The sequence below is a fragment of the Colossoma macropomum genome, unplaced genomic scaffold, assembly GCF_904425465.1.
Source record: "Colossoma macropomum unplaced genomic scaffold, Colossoma_macropomum, whole genome shotgun sequence".
Taxonomy (NCBI): domain Eukaryota; kingdom Metazoa; phylum Chordata; class Actinopteri; order Characiformes; family Serrasalmidae; genus Colossoma; species Colossoma macropomum.
Window position 1 is genome coordinate 3372914 of NW_023494808.1, and position 23251 is coordinate 3396164.

Sequence of the window (23251 nt, forward strand, 5' to 3'; positions counted from 1 at the left end):
GACCTTCCCTTGTGAAGAACCTGCTGGTCATAAATACTCAGGAATGTCACTTTAATCACTGTTTTTTTTAAAATACAATAAGTATAAAAAAAACGTATAATAAGACAAAATAAAAAGGCTGCTGTGATGAGGTCATTGAGAATGGCTCCTCCTCTTCCTCTGATCTTTCTGCTCATGACTGTTGGTGAGTCAGTGTTTGTTGTGGTTTGTCTCAGAATCAGCTCAGTGTTGTAGAGGAGCTGCTGGAGTTAGAGAGGAGAGAAGTGAAGCTGTAAGCTACAGTAACTCTGACTGTCTTATGGGCTCCAGACTCTGTAATCAGCTCTTTCATGCATCATATGTTTCAGGAGCTTTTGGAACAGAGTGGAGTGTGAAGTACAACCAACAGGAAATATGTGCTTTAAAAGGATCCACAGTGTTTATGAATGGAACTTATACTCACCCAGAACATCTTACAGTGAGAGCAGCCTTTTGGTTCATAGACCCAGTTAAGGGTGTGAAGCTGACTGATCTGATTAAAGACCCAGATTATTCAGGCAGAGTTGAGTATTTAACTGATGAACAGAAACACTTCTCCCTCAAACTGAGTGATGTGATGAAGAAGGAAGAACATGATTATGTTTTCAGAATCATAACAAATGAAGAAACAGGAAAATGGTGGGGTAAACCTGGAGTTCAGCTCAGAGTTACAGGTGAGTTAATCATCCCATTGTCCAGCTATAAGACACAGCTCTGGTTTCAGAGTAATGTTTCTGATTCATGACTGCTCTGAATATTCATGTTTTTTCATCACTGATTTTATTGATCTGCTCTAATGATGTTCAGGTTCTGTTCTGATTCACTCCTACAACATTTTCTCTGTTCTTACTCCTGATTCAGTTTATCTGATGAGTTTCATTTTGACCCTCTCCACGTCAAATCCTAGAAAAATATCTTTTAAAAGTTCTTGATTTAAAGAACGTTCAATAAGTTCTGAACCTTGAAAATAATTCTTCAGCAAATGTTATAAATAACATTGTAACGTTTGAGGCATGGAGGCAGGATGCAAATGCGAGTTTTTATTGAAATGAGAGTCCATAACGAAAACAAAACAAAACCAAACTACAAGCGCGACAAGCAAACAAGAGACAAGATTACATTCACAATGCAAGACGAAGACTGAACAAACACAGGAGTATAAATACACAGAGGGGAAATGAGACACACCTGGGACTAATGAGGGGCGGAGCTACAAGCAGGTGGAACAGATAACAAGGGGGCAGGACCAGGGAGGAGACTCAGAGCAACAACAAAAGCACATGGTACAAGAAAACAAAAGACACATGGCTACAACAGAGGGGAAGAAACAGACACTCAGAGGGAGAAAAGAAGGAATCCGTGACAGAACCCCCCCTCCTAACACGCAGCTCCCGAGGCGCGAAAAACGAAAGCTATCTAAAGTGGGAGCCGGGTAGGAGGAGGGACCGGGAGAACATATGAACATAAACAAGAAACTATACAGGGGGCAGGACACTAGACCGGGGTAATACACTAAACCATGCAAGGGACTGGACAAGGGACAATGACGAAACAGACAGGAAACCAGACAGAGGAGTACACAGGAAATTGGATAGGGGAATGGACAGGAAACTCCTGAAATGACAAGACACGAGAATGGATAGTAGACTGAACATGGGACTGGACCGGTGATGAGATAAAGGACGAGACAGATGAGACATGAGCGGAAAGAGACGGAACAAAGGGCTGGACAAGAGATGGAACACGCAACTGGACAGGACCAGACAGTGATGAGACTGGAAACCAAAGTGGAGTGAAAACAGGAGACGGAGTTAACATAGACATGGAAACAGGAACAGACATGGTTACTGGAACAGGGACAGAAATATGGACAGGAATGGGTATAATAAGACCAAACACAGAAACAGGAACACTGATTGAGACGGGTACAGATATATACATGGTTATAGGGACAAAAACAAAACTATGGACTAGAGACTTGGGGGAAAACACAGAATGAAGTTCATGCAGGCGAAGGAACTGGGTGGCAGACCGAGCAGGGAACTGGAAAGTCGGCACTGAAGCAGGACACTGGAAGGCCGTCACTGGACGCTGAAAGATTGGCATAGGAGGGGGTCGCTGGGAGGTTGGCGGCGGAGCATAATGCTGAGAGGCCAGCACCGAACCAGGACAGGAAATGAGAAAAGGAGTGGCCCACGGTGCAGGAGCAGAAACTGTGGCATCCCAGGGTGCAGAAGCAGGAGTGGCCCAGGGAGCAGGAACTGGGACTGGTGACGCTGAGGCCATTGGCAGGTCTGGGGATGTAGAGGCTACCAGCAGGTCAGGGATCTTGGAAGCAACGTCCTCGGCAGCAGGCTGGGCCACAGCGACGTCCACGGAGGCAGGCAGGCCTGCTGCGACGTCCTCGGAGGCAGGCTGGGCCGCAGCGACGTCCTCGGAGGCAGGCGGGCCTGCTGTGACGTCCTCGGAGGCAGGCGGGCCTGCTGCGACGTCCTCGGAGGCAGGCTGGGACGCTGCGACGTCCTCGGAGGCAGGCTGGGACGCTGCGACGTCCTCGGAGGCTGGCTGGGACGCTGCGACGTCCTCGGAGGCTGGCTGGGACGCTGCGACGTCCTCAGAGGCAGGCGGGCCTGCTGCGACGTCCTCGGCGGCAGGCTGGACCGCAGCGCTGTCCTCGGAGGCAGGCGGGCCTGCTGCGACGTCCTCGGAGGCAGGCTGGGAAGCTGCGACGTCCTCGGAGGCAGGCGGCCCTGCAGCGACGTCCTCGGAGGCTGGCGGCCCTGCAGCGACGTCCCTGGCTGAGGCTGGCAGGCCTGCTGTGACATCCATGGCTGAGGCTGGCGGGCCTGCTGTGAGGTCCATGGCTGAGGCTGGCGGGCCTGCTGTGACGTCCATGGCTGAGGCTTTCTCCTTACTAGGGAGCAACAGCTGAAGCCGACAGAGCAGATGGTAGCTCTCCTGAAGTCTGACCTCATTCTCCTTGATAAGGTCCTGCAAACTCGCTGCTTCCCTGTGTGGTCTTGCATTCTGTAACGTTTGAGGCATGGAGGCGGGATGCAAATGCGAGTTTTTATTGAAATGAGAGTCCATAACGAAAACAAAACAAAACCAAACTACAAGCAAACAAGAGACAAGATTGCATTCACAATGCAAGACGAAGACTGAACAAACACAGGAGTATAAATACACAGAGGGGAAATGAGACACACCTGGGACTAATGAGGGGCGGAGCTACAAGCAGGTGGAACAGATAACAAGGGGGCAGGACCAGGGAGGAGACTCAGAGCAACAACAAAAACACATGGTACAAGAAAACAAAAGACACATGGCTACAACAGAGGGGAAGAAACAGACACTCAGAGGGAGAAAAGAAGGAATCCGTCACAAACATTATCACTGTGGGAACAAAAACTGGTGTCTCAAAAATGGTCATTTTAAAAGAGAAGAGATAAACATTTTTAACTTTTCTTTATTTTGTCTTTCAAAATATTGCACAATGCAAAAGATAACTTACAAATTATTCAAACTGTAAAAAAATGCTACAAAGTCTACATGAATATTTTATGAACATTTTTTTTTCCCCCATGTTTTCTTCATTGGACTTTATTCATCAAAGTTATGTAAGATCACATTTGAAAATGAGCTCATTACTGATACAGTAAATATGTACAGTTCCATACAAATTATTGTTTATCTAGTACAGTAGAAGCTAATATTCTGCAATTTTGTCACTCAAGCAGCCAGTGTTTTATTAAAAATAATCACCTTCACCATCTGAATAAGAGGCTACATTTTGTTCATGTTATGTTTTATTCTTTATAATCACTGTAATTTTAACACTTTAAAGACATTTAAGCTTTTGCCATAGATTTTACTACCTGATCAAAAACTCCCTTTATGTCTCATGAGCTGCTGAATATTTTTGTTATATTGATTGACCATCATTAAACATGCAGTGCACACTTCAGTTATATTATATTTTTGTTAGGGCTGATTGTTGCAAATCAAACATCATTTAGGACATTTAAATCTGCACTTGTTACTAACTTTGAAAAATAAAAATCTCTTCTCTCCTAATCTGATGGTCCTCTTAGTGTCTTAGAGCTCCATATGGAAACTCCTGGAGAAGTGACAGAGGGAGAAACAGCAGATCTGACATGTAAAACCACCTGCAGTCTGACTGACCCAACATTCATCTGGTACAAAAATGGACGTCCTTTAACCACAAAGACCATCAAGAACAACCAGCTCCACCTGCAGACAGTCAGCAGTGAGGATGCAGGCAGTTATAGCTGTGCTGTAAGAGGATATCAACATTTCCACTCTACTGCTCACAACCTCAGAGTCAGATGTGAGTTTTTATTATTTATTTATTTATATTATTATTATTTATATTATTATTAGCAGTAGTAGTATTATTAGTAGTAATATTTATTTTTTTGAGATAACATAGTCAGCAATATTTAGAGAAACTGAAAAATGGCATGCAAATCTTCTTGCTTGTTAAATCTCAACTAGTTGAAAAAAAAAAATAAAAAACTACTGTGAATATTTTGATTCTTAAAAACTACTAATATTAAAGAAAATCAAATAGTTTGTATTTATAGATCCTCCAAAGAACATATCAGTGTCCATCAGTCCCTCTGGTGAAATAGTAGAGGGCAGTTCAGTGACTCTGACCTGCAGCAGTGATGCAAACCCACCTGTGAATTATACCTGGTTTAAAGAAGGTGGAACCTCACCTGTAGGATCTGGACAGAATGACAGCATCATCAACATCACTGCTGACCACACTGGACTGTACTACTGTGAAGCTCAGAATGAACATGGAGCTCAGAATGGAACTGTGATGGTCACTGTTAAGAGTAGGTGGTGAATAAAAAGAGAAATAATATATTCCACTGTCGACTTTTAAAATAACGACAGAAAAAAAATGACATAAATGATCTTCTCTGCTGCAGGTCAGAGTTTGTCTGCAGTCTGGATTGCAGTGGGAGGAGGAATCTTTCTCCTTATTACTGTCTTAATCTGCATCTGCAGTTCAGTAAAATGCAGCACAAATCTTCCTACCATGTGACAAAGGGACTTGTTAGGCCTTGTAACAATGTATTAACATATAAAAGAATTTTGCCCTTAAACTAATTATAATGTATTCATTATTTGATCCTGTTTTCACAGAATGACGAAAAGAGCCACTGGAACTGATTGTAGTGAACCAAAACAGGTACATTTAGATTACACTTTCCTTGCCGTTGTCATCTTGGTCACCCTTTGCTCATCAGGGGTTCAGACCTGGATGTCTTTTATGCAGCGTGCCACCATGTCACACCGAGTAAAATTTATTTGCTCCATTTTACATCTCAGCTTACAACTTTAATAGACAAAGTACTTACTCCAAGCACCATGTAAATGGCTAATGTAACTAGACCTAAATAGTATTTTTTCTGCCTTGTATCTACACTTTTCTGCTTTGATCTCTACCGAACCATACTAACCATACTATGCCTCAGATACTCAAATGTTAGACCAACCTGATTCTGAACCCAGCTCCTCCATATTCCACTGGCATACAGTTATACCAGTTTCTACCCAACCTGCTACAGTGTTTGTCATTTCAGATCAGTTCTTGAAAAACAGATTTCTGGACATCTGTCCTTCTCATCACGTGGAGATCATTCAGTCCTAGTTTCTGAGTTTCTCAACAGTTCTCAACAGTTTCTGAGATCATCCTGGAGTTTTTGGGGTCTGGCCTTCTAGATACTGGCAGATCCTGCCCAGAACTCCAGCCCTGAAGTTCCCAGAGTTCTCCCCCATCCCTCAATCAGTCTTTCTCTCTCGTACTACCACCACATGTTAAAGGCATGGTCTGAACTCCCAAAATGTAGTTTTGTTATAATTGAAGTTTGGAGGGAGGAACATGCCTGAAACCCCTCCTACTTTCGATCTAACACCCTATAAATTCACGTCCTCATCTTCAGTTCCTGTGATGAAGCGTTCACAATCCCCACCACCTCCCTATCTCCTCCCTGTTCCTCAATCCTACATCAGCCCCACTACAGCAATGGGGGGGGGGAGCTTCTCAGAACTCCTGCTCAAATTCTCAGAATTCTCCCCCTCCCTCAATTAGTCTTCCTTCATACTACCATCATGGTAAAGGCATGGTCTGAACTCACAAAATAATAGTAGTACAGTACAGTACAGTACAGTACAGGTAATATGGCACAATCCAAATGACCTTATATTATGTCGACTACTAGGTGACCTTTGAAACACTTCAAGAAAGTGTTTGTAAGATAAGAGTCTTTTCTGTCACATTTTCAGAACATTAGACATTTAAACTGTTCTCTATGGATGCTTCACTCTCAGGATGATGTCTTCTACAGCACCGTTACACACAGCAGATCCAGACCTGTACAGGCTGCTGCTTCTGCTGACTCTAGAGCTGATGATGTTCTGTATGCTACAGTCGGGATTCAGCATGATGATGTGACCAGCAATGACCAACAGGGGGAGCCCCAATATGCCAGTGTTACATTCCACCACCACACTGCTGCCACTGGGTGAGTTTCACTGAGCTTTTACATAAAGCAGCCCAGAGAAACTTTTTTAGTAAAAGAGAAAATTAAGGCTTAGAAATAAAATATTTCCTGTAAGCACCTTTATGGGATTTCCAGTGTTGTTTTAGCACCAATCTAGGAGTAGTCTGCAGTGTGCATTCCATTTCCCAAACTTTCCCTCTGTTGGTTAATAAAATCTTATATTAGAAGTGCTTAACTTTAGTTACTGCTTAGCAACTAGCAGACAGTTGGTTATCCAGTTATTAGCTTGATATGTTTCTTTACAGCTATTTCCTTGAGAAGACATAGCTGATAAAGTTAAAGATAAAGGCATAATAATTCTACTAATTCACTGTAAATCTAAATGGACTGTTTGAATAATTCAGTTCTCAGCTCAGCATCATCTGCTGGATAAACACGGTGTTGTTAAATAAATGTAGTGTAGTGGTGAACATGTTTATTAAAGATGGAAAAGTGTGAAGTTATGGTTTGTTCTGATAAACTAATTTTCTTAAACTTCTGTTTTTTTAGACATTAAAGGTTAAAGTTTCAACTTCTTTGTTTTGTAGGTCACCAACTCAGAATGTGGAAGATCTCTGTGATTTACAGCACAGTAAGAAAATAGTGAAACTCTTGAAGTGTTGAGCTGTTCTTTGTTGTTACTGTGCATGAAACTGAACTGTCAGTAGTGAAGAGGATAAAAGCTTTACACTTTAATATTTCATTTTTTTTTCACTTTTAATAAATATCAAATCATTAGTTGGATTAGATGCATTTGAAACCCAAATCTCCATTTATCTCCAATCATCTCTGTTTTACCATTTTTTGAAACTTCAGTTGTGTGTTTAAAATTATGCAGTATGCAGTGTGTGGGTGTTTGTATAGTAACCTTTTTTGTCACTGTCACTTATTGGGAACTTAATTTTCTGCAGAAGTATTAAATCTTAATTTGACAGTTTTGAGATATGAACAAATGTAGCAGTATAAGCAAATGTAGCAGTTAATTGATTTCCATTTTGTAAGCATTATCAGATTGAGTGCACACCAAAATGATTCCAACAGAGCACTGAGACATGCAAATGTGCTTCATGTGATTATTTGAGTAAAAATAATCAAATTGAAAATGTCAGAGGATGTAAAAATAATGCTAAAGGTCATTGATCCTCTACAGAAGACTGTATCAGATGTTGTACAATGGAACTAAACTCTGCAGGTTCTGCAGTGCTCTGGGTGAAGGTGGTGACTGCTGTATTAGTATTAGAGAGAGTGGACATCTCTATTTTGATCTCTATTTTGTTGTAATTACAAACATCCACCTCTAGAGGGAATAATGTGGAATATGACTGAAAGGCTGCAAAAAGTATGAATCTGTGTTCTGACTTTAGTAGAGATGGAGTATCAGGATTGATCGATATCAGCAGTTTAGGCTCTGGTAGACTGAATCTGATTGTTTGGTGTTGGAGTTTAGGCTCTGGTAGACTGGGTTTGTTGTCATGGATTGTTGATTTCCAGGTGCATCGTTTTCATAATCAATTACATCCTATAAAAATAACCAAATATCATTACCAGCATAATGATCACATAGGCTATATAATATATTTCAAACATTCACTGTTGAATTACCATGTCTCTTCCTGCATCTCTCTGAGTTGTAATTGAGCTTTGAACATCTGAATGAAAAAATGAATAAATGATAGTTTTGTTGCTGACATTGTCGCTGTTGTTGTTTGCTTATTTTTTATGTAGGGAAGGGCTAAAATACATCACAATATTATTTTCTGAGTATATCATGGAAATCAATATCATCATCAATACTGAAATAACATTGACTGCCTACATGTTTCATGACAAAGAGAGCATAATAGCAGAGCATGTAAAATAGTGAATATTGTACTCAAATGTGGCAGATGAGAAACTGTCTAATGTACCTTGAGGCTTCCTGCATTTACAGAATAAGACCAAAACACCAAGAATGATTCCTGAGACCAGCAGTGAAACACAGATATACAGAATCATGAAACCTGGAATCAGAGATTAAACAGAGTTGAAGCCTCAAAGATTATAGATATTTAATTGACCCTGCTAAAGCATTCCCAGCCAATATGTCCACGTGGGTCTCCCTCAGGGTTTAACAGTAGGCTGACAGTTAGGACGCCTTTGGGCAACCAAGTTGGGCCCAACAATGATTAATTAATATGAAACCTTGTTCATATTAATCCATATGGGCCACTAATGGAGCCAAGAGTGGAGCTCTTATGGGCAAGATGGGCTGTAAACCTGAGCCCCAGATATGTGATCACATGAATTACATTGATCTTTAAATGGCACCAACCCTTCCACGATGTGTATTTGTCAACAGGCATCACTTTTCAATCACAACATAATCAAACACAGAACATCAAGTCAGCATATTTTCATTAGCGCACTTCACTAAAAATACAGAAGTAATTTTGTGATACTTCCATCTTAATAACAGTATAGTAACCTATGAGTCTTCTGTTTCACATCTTATAAAAGAGGAAAAAAAAACAGAACAAATGTCAACTTTAAAGAGTGATTATTGTGATAAGTTGCCACATTAAGCAGGTTATCTGCAAGTACCAACATTTTTAGACTTTGTTGATTAAATGTCTCAGAGACAGTATTTTAATTAAGCTTTTACTTTTTTGTCTTATAAATATTTAATTGTGGCACATACAAATAATATGCCATGCTTAATACAGATAACACTTTATAAGCAGCCTTTGCTGCAAAAATGCTATTTTCCAACAATGGGAAACAGTTTTATGTTAGCACCAAGCTGACAGTGGTTTACAGTCTCTTATCCACACTGAGTTTAAACCTACTTTGGACAATCCTAGCTTTAAAATGAGCTTTCAAAGCTGATAAAGTGCATCCAAATAACTTTTTTTTAGACTTGGTATGTTGCAATTGTCAGTTAATCATTAAGCAAATAACTCAAAGCTTAAATCTGAAAATAATCTGGGGAGCTTGTTAGCCTATTGGCTATCTGACAAATTGCATATTGCAAAGCATATTCTTTACATATTTGTATTAAAACTCCAAATGAACCTGATTTTAATTAAATGTAATTTAATTAAGCTCCTTGCATCAACAAAATATAAATTACTAAAACATATCATTACTTACAGCTAAGAAAAACAATGTTAGACAATTAGCTGCAGTTAACCTAGCCAGTTGGTTAGCTGGCTGTGTTAAATTATCTTAAGGAGCACTAACTTTATACTCTTTAGCAGCTGAAGGCTCGCTTTAAGCTTTTTAAAGTGGGAGGTGCCTAGAATGTTCTATTAAATCTAATAAAGCAGGCTGGAATAGCAGACACAGCAGTAGACTAAATGTTATAATCAGGTTTAAGTTCTGCCATAGTTGTGTTAAATTCATAATGTTATGAAACTACATACAGGACATTATCAACTACCAGAAACAACAATGAATCAATCAATTATTGCAAATAGGGCCCATGTGAGACCTACACATGGATAAGGATGGGAAGCTTAACTGGGCCAACCACTGTGACCCCAATGAGGTCCATGACTGTAGTCTAACTGTTAGCTCATGTTCATAACCCTCTACAAGCTCAGGCTCAGGTAAAACACACACAGCCCAGTTAAAACCTACATCGGCCCCACATGGACAGCCTGGCTGAGTTAAATATTCTCAGTATTCCTCTGATTAAAGAACCGTTTGACTAATTTTATTTGTTCATAAACTATGAACATTCATTAAAACGCTGCTAGTAAAAATTCTTATGTTGGCAAGTTTGTAACCTACTTGTATCAGGAGAAGGAGGCAGTTGAGTGAGCCTGGAATTCACATATGTACTGATGTAGACTGATGGAGTGGAGTGGAAGAGAACACTGTCACCAGAACTTCCTGTGGAACAGAAAACAGAGACACTCTTCTTCTGACACTCAAGTTCAGTTATTTCATACATTAATCAGACTCTCATCATTAAGATCAAACTAAGTCAGACTGATTTTAGGAACCAGACGCCTGTAGAGTTTAATGCCTGTGAAAGCCACCTTACAGAAATGTCATTATCAGGACACCAAAGGAGACAAAAATGTTTTTGTATAGTTAATAAAATATCTGTATTTGTACACATTCCAATCACTGGTTTCTCTCATCACCACTCTGAAGGAATCAGTCTGTAAGTTTCTGTATAATAAACAATTTCACACCAAACCACTCTGACTTTCTTCTTGATTGAATTATACAGAAATTTAGAAAAATGGTATAATCCACTATTAATTTGAAAAGATAAAATCTCTGCTGGGGCATCTAAAGAAAATATATAGGGATAGCATAAATTTAATTCACCTCATAGCATCAATATCTCACTGACTACACAGGAAAATGTATTGTATTTGTTTCTCTGTTTATTAACCACTGATATCAGTCTGAACTGACTGTCACTCACCAGTTTTAACCAGTAATAGAATCTCTGTGTAAAGATCAGTAAGCGCTTTAGTCCTTTTTATCCCACACCAGTATGTTCCTGCATCCTCTGTTCTCAGATCAGTGATGGTGGAGACTCTGGCTGCTGTTTCGTCATCCAGAGAGAATCTCTGATCTTCAGCAGATCCAGACTGAACAGGAATGTCTTTAGTTCCCCATACAGAACATTCATCCTTAGCACACTTTCTTTAATATAGCCAGGGTGTCGTGTCCTTATCTCTAAATAAATTCCCTTTAATATACAGCTTATCCACAGATATAACTGCTCTTTTACCTTTTTTTTATCATTTGCTTTCTTACAATGAAGAGTTTTGCATATTTCGCGAGGGAATTGGTCATTAATCCCATAGTTTGTTCCTTTGAGCACCTTTCCTTTGCTCATCATTAGTTGTTTATGTTTATAGTGCTCCACTTTGGCGACAATGGGTCTTGGACGTTTGTTTTGGGCGTTTTCCCTCCGAGGTGGTGGATGCGGTAAAATGTTATGTTCTTAGCTGTATCGGGTGGGAGTTTTAGTTTGGTGGTTAAGAATTCCTATAAGGTTTTCTCGGGGTCTTTGGATGGATTTTCAGGAATGCCAGAAAGGACGACATTGTCTCTCATACTATGAGCCTGTAGCTCTAGTATTGTCTCCTTCATTTGTCTGTTTTCTTTTATTACGGTTGACAGGTGGGACGTGAGGTTGTTAACGGAATGCTGTAGGATTTTGTTTTCTTTAGATAGCTCAGTGATTTGTTGCTGGCTGAACTCCAGGCTATCACAAATGTGACAGGCCTGTGCCATTACAGGTGGAGTTGTAGTGGGTGGGGCTGAAGGCCTCATCAAGAACACTACTTACACCTGTGTGGGGTGCTTGTGGGGGAGCTCCTCTTTTGTTTCGTTGTTTGTGTCCTGGGCATTTTGGTTTTTTGGGCCAGTTTTCTTTTGTTATTTTGGTTATTATGCTTCTGTTTATTTTGGCCTACAGTTTTGTCCTTGAGATTTTTGCACCAGACCCTTAAGTTTATTTCCCATTAAAATCATTGTTTCATATTCACTGTGTGCTTCCCTTTGATTTGTCATGATGTTGAGCCAGTCGTGACACAAAGCACTTGGAATTCTTTGTGGAGTACTTCAACAAGTGAGATTCTCGCATCGCACAGTTTATTGTCAATGGACTGTAAGATGTCACTGACCTCTATGTGTATCGCAGCTTTTGTTTGAAGCTCTGGATTTTGGTAAGGCGTATTTGCAAACTATGAGCTGTATCTGTAGGCCGCCATCTTGTTGCTCGCGCACTGTCTTGCGGGAATATGCGTTACTCTAATAGAACAATTATGAGTGAATATAATGCAGTAATTTAGTCATCATTTCAGTGCAGAAAGCCAGGTTATTCTGATGAACTGGTATTTTCACCTGATATGAGATACAGTAACTGAGAAACAAGATAGAGAGAAGTAAGTTTGGATTTGACAGCTGCAAACACATTTAGTTTCACTGTAATTACAGCCTGTAACTGTGTTTGAACTTCATACTGCACCTGACCATTTAAACATATTATGAAAAATAATAAGTTAAAATGTATATAAAATAGTAAATAAAAAGTAAAGACGGGGTGACAAAGGCCTGATAATGTTTCTGTAATGCTGAAAAACACCTAGTGGATAATTGGCAACAGGTCAGTAACATGATTGGATATAAAAGAGCATCTCAGAGAGGCTTTCAGAAGTAAAAATGGGGAGGAGTTCACCACTCTGTGAAAGACTGCACACATAAATAATGCAACAATTCAAGAATAATGTTTATCAATATAAAAGAGCAAAGATCATGTACAGAACACAAGACTTAGAGAATCCAGAGAAATCTCTGTTTGTAAAGGACAAGACCGAAAACCAATACTGGCTGGTCATGAACTTCAGGCCCTCTGGCAGCACTGCATTAAACACGTCCCCATCACAGCTTTTTTGAAATGTGCTGCTGGCATCAAATTCAACATGGGTATGTATATTATAAAACAAAACAATTTCTCAGTTTCAACATTTGATATGCTTTCTTTGTGCTATTTTGATTAAAAATATTTAAATGTTTAAATTTAAAAGTTTAAATGATTTTCACATCATTGCTCTGTTTTCATTTGCAAAATGTAAATTTATTTACATTTTTCAAATGTTACCAGATATTTCTTTAATATTTTCTATTCAGAGGTATAATAAGTGTCTTTACTGCCACTTTAAGAGTCTGTGAGGTTTGACCTCATCACTGGTGTCTCTGTCTGCAGTTTGTGAATTGACAGGAGGAGGGCGCTCTCCTCTGAGAAACTGGATATTTATTGTGCAAATCGACACATACAGTCACATGTAGTCATGGAAATAATAATAAAATAACAATAATAAGAAAATATACATTTAATAAAAACATTGAATATATAACTTTTATTCATTTATGACCCAAAATTACAACTGTAAAATGATAAAATAAGACAAAATGTCACAAAGTAAAAATCACGATATACGGACAAAACTAGAGGAACTGTGAATAAAACAGTGAAATAAGAGAGCACAAGCTTAAAATGTAGAATGTGTAAAAGGAACAGATACAGTTTGATGACATTTTAATGAGTGATATTACCGAGGAAAGCATATGATGTAAGTTCCATCTGAAAAGAAGAGAATCTTGTTGAGAAAAGTCTGAGACCCCATGGACAATCTGGGATGATCTTCATTTTAAGCCTGAAAATAAACAAGAAGATTTAGACATTTGAAAAAAATAAAACAAAGAAGAGTGAAGACAAGTTAAAAATAAGAAATATTCTGCACTTTTTTTTAGGTCACTATTCAAATGTAAGCAAGTTTTGTGACATTGACCACATTACTGCCTTTATATAAGAAGAGTTTTTATTTCTTATCTTTTCATTAAAGCTCATGTTTGGACCACTCTTAGGTAGATTGATCTGCTCATCAGAGGCTTTTACACAGACTTGTGGAGTTCTTTACCAGCTCGAGTGCTCACTGTCTTTAAAGCAAAAGGTGGACAAACTGGACCACATATTAAAAAAAAAAAATAAATAAAAAAATCTTTTTTATGCATATTTTTTGCCAGCAATATTGTAGTGCTATAGCATGCCTTTGTTCCCATGATGCTTTGCACAAGCTTAACCAGGTCGTATTTAGTTCCTAAAACACTGAGTAAAGGTTTTCAGTTGCCTTTTCAAGTATGTGATGTTAATGTTCAGGTTGTGTGAAAGCAGTTTGGGAAGGTACTGTGGCCACCATCATCCAGGTTCAGGTCCTGATTCTGGCTGTGCTTGAGGTTTAAAGAGATATGTATTCCCCCCAGAAATAAGAGTGATTTACCCCCCACACTATAATGTAATTTATAATGAAAAACCTTGTATAATGCAAATAGAAGCACTTTTACTCTTTACTACACATTGTCACTGACACCCCATTTCTGTTTTTGACATGTCACATTGTAAGGCATTGTGCTGGTGTTCACCTTATATACTGTTTAGATAGCCATGATTTGTCAAAACAGGATTAAACTGGCCAAACACAGATGAGGAGAAACTAATCCATGAGGTGGAGAACAGTGAGCTGTATGGCTCTTCCTCTAATGTTTATAACGGCATTGCTGGCCTGCAAGAAGTTTCCAAGTTTCCAAGATATTAAAAATCAAAAATTAAATCTGTGATATGTGGTACAATTACAATAATGCACTTGAGGCTATGCTATACTGTGACATATTCACACTGAGGGGCTGATCTACACTGCCTTCAGTGTTTCTCACAGTACAGCACTCACTTTAACATAATTATAGCAAAGCAAGACTGTACAGTTACACTAATGTAGAACTAGTGTTAAAAATATTGCTATTTTCATCCTTACCAGTGACCAGTAAAGAATGGTGAATAGATAAATCATCCACTTCATCTTAAAGTACTATAATATGTGTCATCACTTGTTTCTCCTTTTCTCTAAGAATACAGATGGATTGTGGTGTAATTACAGTGTAATAAGACATTAATGTTTGGGACTCACTGTTATATTCTCATAGTCATCAGTATTGGATGAGTCATCATCAGGAGGTGGAGCATTGAGGCCTGTATCCTGAGAACGGAGAGTTAGAGAACAGGTCAATATGGGTCATATTTCAGCTCAGGACACCAGGACTTGGACTGCACTGATGTTCCACCTCAAACACTGCAGTAAAGCCTGCTACCTTTAATCAAAACACAGATAAACTGGGCCAAAACGTATGAGGAGAAACTAATCCATGAGGTGGAGAACAGTGAGCTGTATGACTCTAATGTTTATAAGGACATTGTTAGCCTGCTGTAAGTTTTTGGTCACATGATTTAATGTATTGTGAATTTCTGATATTGATTTAAAATGTGTAAATCACATATATAAAACTTGTTTATTTAAGCTGTTGGCTGATAAGTTCATAGTTTATGTTTTGTCTGATGAATATGCTTCCAGTGTAAACATCCTGAACATTTTGTGTTATGATACTTCATTCAGTAGTGTTTATGTGCAGCAGTGCTAGATCTCAGTTTTGTTTCTTCACAGAATAAAAATAAACTTTCTTAGTAATCCATTTTTGTGTCATAGTCTATTCATAAATATCAAGAATGAAACCCCAATAAAGAATTAAATCCCAACAAAACACTCAAGGTGGACGAATAATCCTTATCATGTCTGTTGACCAGTGAAAGAATGAAGAGTAGATAAATAATTCACTTCATCTTAAAGGAGTGAGATCTGTGTCAATACTTGCTTTCTGCATTCTCTAAAATGTAGTTGGAGTGTTTTGTAATTACAGCTAAACATTTCGAACTCAGTGTCATATTCTCATAGTCTTGAGCACTGGATGAGTCGTCATCATCAGGAGGCGGGGCTCTGAGACCTGCTTTCTGCAGAACAGAGATTTAGAGAACAGGTCAGATACAAATCATTATTTCCATCTGAAATACTGCAGGAAAGTCTGTTGTCTTTGAAAATCTTGCCAAAGAACTGATGAGGATAAACTGATCCATGAGGTGGAGAACAGTGAGTTGTATGATCTTTCCTCTAATGTTTATAAGGACATTGTTAGCCTGCTGGAAGGTTTAGTCAGTGGTGCCATGTTTGAGTTTCTCATACTGCTTTAAAATCTGTTACACATGTAAAATATGTAGCTGGTTCTCTGAAGCTGTTTGCTGACAGGTTTATAGTTTGTTTACATTTTGTCTGATGAATATGCTTCCAGTAGTCTTTATGCTCAGCAGCACTAGATCAGGGCTATTTTATTCATGCAGTGTAAATTAATGTTTCGTGATAAACTTTTAAAAATCTATTAATAAAAAACTATTAATAAAAATCAAACATGAAACTAGTATAACCTCAATAAAATGCTCAAAGATTCATCATATAACCAATATCTCACAGTACAGCACTCCCTCTCACATAATTATAGCTAGTATTGTCTTAATAGTTATAATACTGTATATTAGGTATACTAATGTGTAGAATATATTAAACATATCTATATTTATGGTGGCCAGTAAAAGAATGGAGAGTAGATAAACCAAAAACAAAACAAAATTTAGTTAATTTTAAAAGAGTGAAATCTTCATTTTCTTCATCCTCTATAATATAGTTGGTGTGTAGTGTAATAACAATGTATTAGGTTTTTAAAAATATTATTGACTCACTGGCATATTCTCATAGACATTAACGCTGCAAGAGTTGTCATCAGGAGGCTTAACCCTGAGGCCTGTGTTCTGCAGAACAGAGAGTTAGAGAACTGGTCAGGAATGGGCCACTGTTTAGCCAAGGGAACCAGGAAGGTCAAACTGATATTTAGAATACTGTAAGAACTCACTGCATAGTCTGGTTCATCCATATTTCTGCTCTGCCTCTTCCTCCTGCTCACAAAAAAAGAGAAAGAAATAAAAAGTAATCTATTAAAATAATATGGAGACGCTTAAAGTATGTGGAGCATTCCTTTTATGTATCAAATACCTTTCCAGGTATTCGCAGGTGAGCACCAGATTTTTACCAAAAAAAAATAAATTGCTTCAGAGAGTCCATAAAATAATCAAGGCTATTATATGCTTTTTTTTCAACAAAATAATTTTAATTAGTGATAACAATATCAACTGTATTTAACTTAATGTTCTCAGCATAATTTTCTCACCTCATCCAGAAAAAAAACAGTGAGAAAAACTACAACCCCACAAAGTCCGACTCCAGCAACTGAATACAGAATCACTGAGTGTCCTGTTGAGAACAACAATACTCTAACAAACACATATATAACCAGAAACTGCATAAAGTATCATCATTTGTGAAGCACAATGAATGACTTAAATAATTAATTATTAATCGTGTGATACAGAAACTGGAACATATTCAAATACAAACTCATAGAGTTGTGTGACTCACCTGTTAAATCGACTGACACTAGATCTGATCTCTGTTCTCCATGTTTATTCTGAGCCTCGCAGTAGTAAGATCCACTCTGTAGAGGACTGTAACTGTGTCCAGATCCTACAAGTGAGGTTCCACCTTCTTTAAACCAGGTGTAGATCTTCACAGGTGGGTTTGCATCACTGCTGCAGGTCAGAGTCACTGAAAAGCCCACCATTATGTGTCCAGAGGGACTGATGGACACTGAGACATTCTTTGGAGGATCTTTTTTTTTTTTAAATTACAGTCACTGTATGTTACCTAGACATTCATTATCCTGTTTCCTCTTTACACCCTGAAGAAGAAATGGAACTTGACTCACTCATGACTCGACTCGACTGCACTTAGCCGACTCTTGACTTCACTTAAACAAGCACAAAATTGACTCTCGATCAGACACATGCTTAACTGACTCACGACTTAAACCGGGTGCAAACTGAAGTGACTTCCATTTCGGACTCTGAATCTTGATGCAACAAACAAATAAAGCTTTTTGGTTCCAACCTTATTTTGCATGATTTTGCCTTTTAGTTTTATTATGGTCACTCCCAGAGTTGAGGTTTGAAGGCAATGGATTTTGGGTACTGTAGTGAATTTATGTTAGTACCTTGGCAGCAGTAGTCACTGCCATGATGTCAGAAACTTTATTTTTTTCTTGTTTTCACTTTTTTTATTTTTTATTTGTTTGTTTGTTAATAAGTGATCTTAAGTGCTTGCAACTACAGACCAGAGACAGAAATCAGAAAAAAAAACAAACACGCATTAATTAGTTTGCAGCTCACAGCTGCATCAGGTTCAGCACAGTTTCAGATTTGCCTTTCATTTTCATTTGCTTTTCTAGCAAACGTTCAGTAAGTTACAGATCACAATCCTTTGGAATTTATGCCTTTTTTCAGATGAATTAGTTATTAAGCAAGCAAGCAAGCAGACTTACCAAATACAAAAAACTTCAACCATTTTAAGCTGTTTTACCATTGTTGTTTTAAGTGCTGTTTTTATTGCGTGTAGAGCTTCAGTTCTGCTCCTCAGACTAAAGATTTTTCTGTAATGAAAAACTCGATATTTAAAGCTGTATCAATCCTGAAAAGTGCAGCTAATAACAAGACTGAAATTTCCTGCTAAAGACTCGAGACTCACATGAAGCAACTTGGATCAAACATGAACATCTGTGGTATCAGGTGAAGAATATGAATTACTCTCACATCTGACTCTGAGGTTGTGAGCAGTAGATTGGGGACGTTGATATCCTCTTACAGCACAGCTATAACTGCCTGCATCCTCACTGCTGACTGTCTGCAGGTGGAGCTGGTTGTTCTTGATGGTCTTTGTGGGTAAAGGACGTCCATTTTTGTACCAGATGAATGTTGGGTCAGTCAGACTGCAGGTGGTTTTACATGTCAGATCTGCTGTTTCTCCCTCTGTCACTTCTTCAGGAGTTTCCACACGGAGCTCTAAGACAGTAAGATAAACATTAGGTAAGGAATGAAAAGCTGCAGGTAGTCAGACACATTTGTGCTCTCAGCATTTTTTTTTTCTTTTTTCTTTCAGCTTCAGTGCTTTTGCACGTGTTTCCACATAGAGGTCTGACACAATTAGAGAAACATCCAATCAGTAAAGAAAAGCTGTATATAGTTAGTGATCCTTTTACAAAAGCTTAGATTTTCAAGTCCTTTCTTACTTTTACTGTACACTGAGAAATAAAGGGATTAAAAAGTGAAATAAAGGGATTAAAACGTGAAATGGTTGCAATTAGTTTTCATTGTCTATTTCACTTCTGCAGCATTTTGATTCCAACATTTCATCTTGAGGTGGGGCCAATTTTGAATTCATCACTTTTTCACTAGATAACATACACATTAATCTTCATATTATTGCTTAATAGTTACAAAACTAATATTGGTTTCAGATGAATAAATCCTATAATAATAACAACCAAAGAAAAAAAATTCAAATCAACTTCAACGTATGAAAAGGTCCCAAAAGAAAATTAGTCTGTAAATAAAAAAAAGTGCTTTAAAGCAGAGAAAACAATGCAGGACTCAACCAGGACTGAAAATGAAAATGACCTGTGTGTGTAATTAAAAAGGCTTTTATGTAATGACTGATTTAAAAAAGCAACAGGAGGCAGAGTCTTCATCAGTAAGGAACATTCCTCTGAAGCTAAAGCTGTGTGTGATCAGTGAAAAACTTAACTCACCTGTAACTCTGAGTTCAACTCCAGGATAACCCAACCATCTTTCTTTTTCTACATTTGTTTTGATTCTGAAGCAGAACTGATGTTCATCCTTCTTCATTACATCACTCGGTTTGAGGGAGAAGTTCACCCCTGGAACTAGATTATGCCCCAAAAAGTCTCTGTCACTGTAAGATGTTCTGGGTGAGTATAAGTTCCATTCATAAACACTGTGGATCCTTTTAAAGCACATATTTCCTGTTGGTTGTACTTCACACTCCACTCTGTTCCAAAAGCTCCTGAAACATATGATGCATGAAAGAGCTGATTACAGAGTCTGGAGCCCATAAGACAGTCAGAGTTACTGTAGCTTACAGCTTCACTTCTCTCCTCTCCAACTCCAGCAGCTCCTCTACAACACTGAGCTGATTCTGAGAGAAACCCACAAGGTGAGAACAGCTCTGAAAGTGTTGCGAGTTGAGGTAGAGAGCTGGAGAGAAGCACTAATTTTCAATATAATTTTGTATTTTTAACCATAAACAAATTCAACTTCAATCATTTTATACTTACTTAATCATATACATAAGTATACTGTTGTAATGATGATGTCACATTTAGATCTGATGACTCACCCATAATTATGAGCAGAAAGATCAGAGGAAGAGCCATTCTGGGTGATGTCATCACATTAATGTCTGCTATTTGAAATGTACAAATTTAATTTCATTAAGTTTCATTATTTTTATGTATTTTTATGTCAAACATGTACTGTATTGTAACCAGGCAAAAACCATGTATGTACTCTTTAAAATGTAACAATTTTACTTATATTTTGGGGTTTATTTATCTGTTACGCTTACTTGTATAAATCTAGTAACACATACTATTTCTTGTAAAATCATTAGTTAATTAGGTAAAGCTAGTTAAGATCAATTAATTTTTGTAAGTCCTACAGGCTGTGGAGCAATTCTAATTAATTCTAATTCTAATTCTGAAATAACCCACTACTGACAAACCCCCTTCCCCTTCCTGCTGTCTGAAACCCAACAAATACACCAAAACACACCACTGATCATGTTAAGACCCTCAAGACCCTTCTAAAGACAGAGATAATATATCAGGAAAAGAAGTGGATTTTGGGTCATTTTTCAAGCTGGATTACTTGATGCTTTGCACAGCTCGCTCAAAAGTACCATGATGTAACTGCAATATGCATCCACAATACGCCTGAATGTAACATTTCACTGACTAACAGTGACTTAGCATTCAAACTGTGTGCAGCCCTGCCTATTTACTTAAAAGGGGCCAACAAGCTCAAGATGAAGACACTGAAAGGTCAGTCTTGAAGAGACAGCAGAGTTAATAAATAAAGTTCACTCCCACCAAAACATTCTACTGTGATGTTAATTCTTCAGAAATAAAAACAGAAGCAATATTAATCACAATGTAACATGTCATTTAAAAAACTCTAAAAACAAAATATATCAGGATAGATTTACATTATCAGAGTCAGCATAAGGAGAGCCTGGCCACTTCCTATTACTCTCATTATATCAAAATCATGACAAGATACTAGAGGGTGCCTGTAAGCAAGTCCTCATTGAAGTGGGGTGAATAGACAGATACAGCTACTCATACTGAGTGCTGATTGGTTGGCATTACTTCTACTAAGTGGTGATTGGTTGGCAAGCAGATCAAGAACACACAGAAGACTCTTAGAAAGTCCTATAACTCAAGTTCAAAAGCATCTAAAAATGTAACAGTTGCACTGAAATATTATATGATGTTTAGAAATCTGTTAAAATTGATTTAGCATCACAGACTATGATTTTGCACAAATGCACAATCGGAACCCATTCATTTTGGACTCCCTGAGGAGCGGCCAGTAGCACTGGACACTGAGTAGCAGTTTTCCTATGTACGTTCAATGATATTATCCACGTACTAAAAATTAAGTATTTGCCAGTGGAATTAACTGTCAACCTAGAATATCACACCTATTTTTTATTTTATTATTATTATTATGAAAATTTTTCAAAAACATTTTTTGGCTCGAAATTTTTTTGCAACCAAGAAATACTTTCCTGACCGAAATGTCTTTGAATCTACTAGTCCTGAATAAGCATTTCTAAACATTCTAAAGCTATGTATATCATTATAATAGTGAATGAAAACTTTAATATAAAGAAATGATCTTACTGTCCTTTAACGAGGCTCATCACCAGCGTCTTCATGACAAATGGTGAGAACACAGGCAGCACTGACATACTTTAATTTACATGTGGTCAATATTTCACTGTAAGTTCTCGTGCTCAATAAAAACGCCCAGGCTCATTAACATGCTACTTCGTCCTGCAGGAAGCATGTGACCTTCTTAGCTGCAGCAAAAGATGAGCTTCATTTTAAAACTCCTGAAAAGTTCTGTACTAGTAAAACTATGACTTTTTATTTTTCATGTCTAATGTTAGAGCTGTTTGTCATATCTTCTGTGGAGAGCATGATCCAGCATAATTTATCCATTTCCATCTCTTCTCCTGTTACTGCATGAAGCAGTACTTATCAATGGAGGGTTTATCAGTACTGATCTCTGTATAGTACTAACAAGTCACTGAGGATAATGTCCTCTTTTAAAGTCAGTAATCATAGGCAAAGATCATTCTTTAAGTTAATCAGCATATCAGACTTTTATTATCATGAGTTCAGTTCTAAAAATAGCATCCAGAGAGATATGTGCTACTGCTGCTGGAGTTCATCTCATACTTTTAGAGAAAATGACATCATCAACACCCAGGCATGGCTAAAGTCGCTAACACATATGAATGTGCAGCCTCAGTCAGTAACCTCAGCCATGCTATGAGAACCCCAGCAGCAGTAGCCAAGCTTGATACTACAAACAGGCCACAGGAACATGCAGACAACAATTCACTTTTAAAATATACATATGAATCAGTTTTATGTTGTAAATCGATAAGTTATTCTTTACGCTACATGGTGCATCAAAAAAAAAAAAGCAGCACATAACACAGAGTCATCCACAATGCTGGCAGCACTGAAAGATTAAGACTTAAAGAAGTTAAAGTGCAGGTGTGCAGTGATGATTAAGGGGTGTGTGATCAGTCTACAACAGTGTGTTCAGTAGTGTGACTGCCTCAGGGGAAGAAGCTGTTGCAGAGTCTGTTGGTGGAGCTGATGCTCTGGTACCTTCTGCCAAACAGCAGGAGGGTGAAGAGTTCATGAGAGGGGTGGGGGGTGGGGGGGATGATGATCTTCTCAGCTGTCACAATCTGCATTGGGATTCTATGGTCCGAGATGCAGGTACCATACCAGAGAGTGAAACAGCTGGTCATGATGCTCTCTACTGTCCCCCTATAGAAGATAGTGAGAATAGAAAAGTAATGTTTGCTCTTTTCATCCTCTGCAGGAAGTGAAGATGCTCCTGAGCTTTTTCAGCTAGTCAGGTGTTGTTAAGGGTCCAAGTGAGGTCATCAGTGATGTGAACACAATAATCATTTATTTCATCTTATCAACATTAAAAGATTGTTGTCTCTGCATCAGTGTGTAAACTGCTCCACCTCCTCTCTGTATGCTCACTCATC

At 38.3% G+C, this 23251-nt stretch overlaps 1 protein-coding gene and 1 pseudogene across 1 annotated transcript; one reads left to right on the forward strand and one right to left on the reverse strand.

The window, feature by feature from the left end:
- The first annotated feature begins 216 nt into the window (after positions 1-216).
- LOC118797722 (carcinoembryonic antigen-related cell adhesion molecule 5-like) lies at positions 217-11168 on the forward strand. The gene is made up of 6 exons (XM_036556988.1): positions 217-692; positions 4121-4369; positions 4626-4883; positions 6146-6168; positions 6385-6578; positions 11114-11168. Exons 1-6 carry the CDS (start codon positions 299-301, stop codon positions 11166-11168), a joined length of 1173 nt encoding a protein of 390 aa, XP_036412881.1. The 5' UTR covers positions 217-298.
- A 3884-nt stretch (positions 11169-15052) lies between these two features.
- LOC118797723 lies at positions 15053-20044 on the reverse strand (annotated as a pseudogene).
- Positions 20045-23251: the final 3207 nt, after the last annotated feature.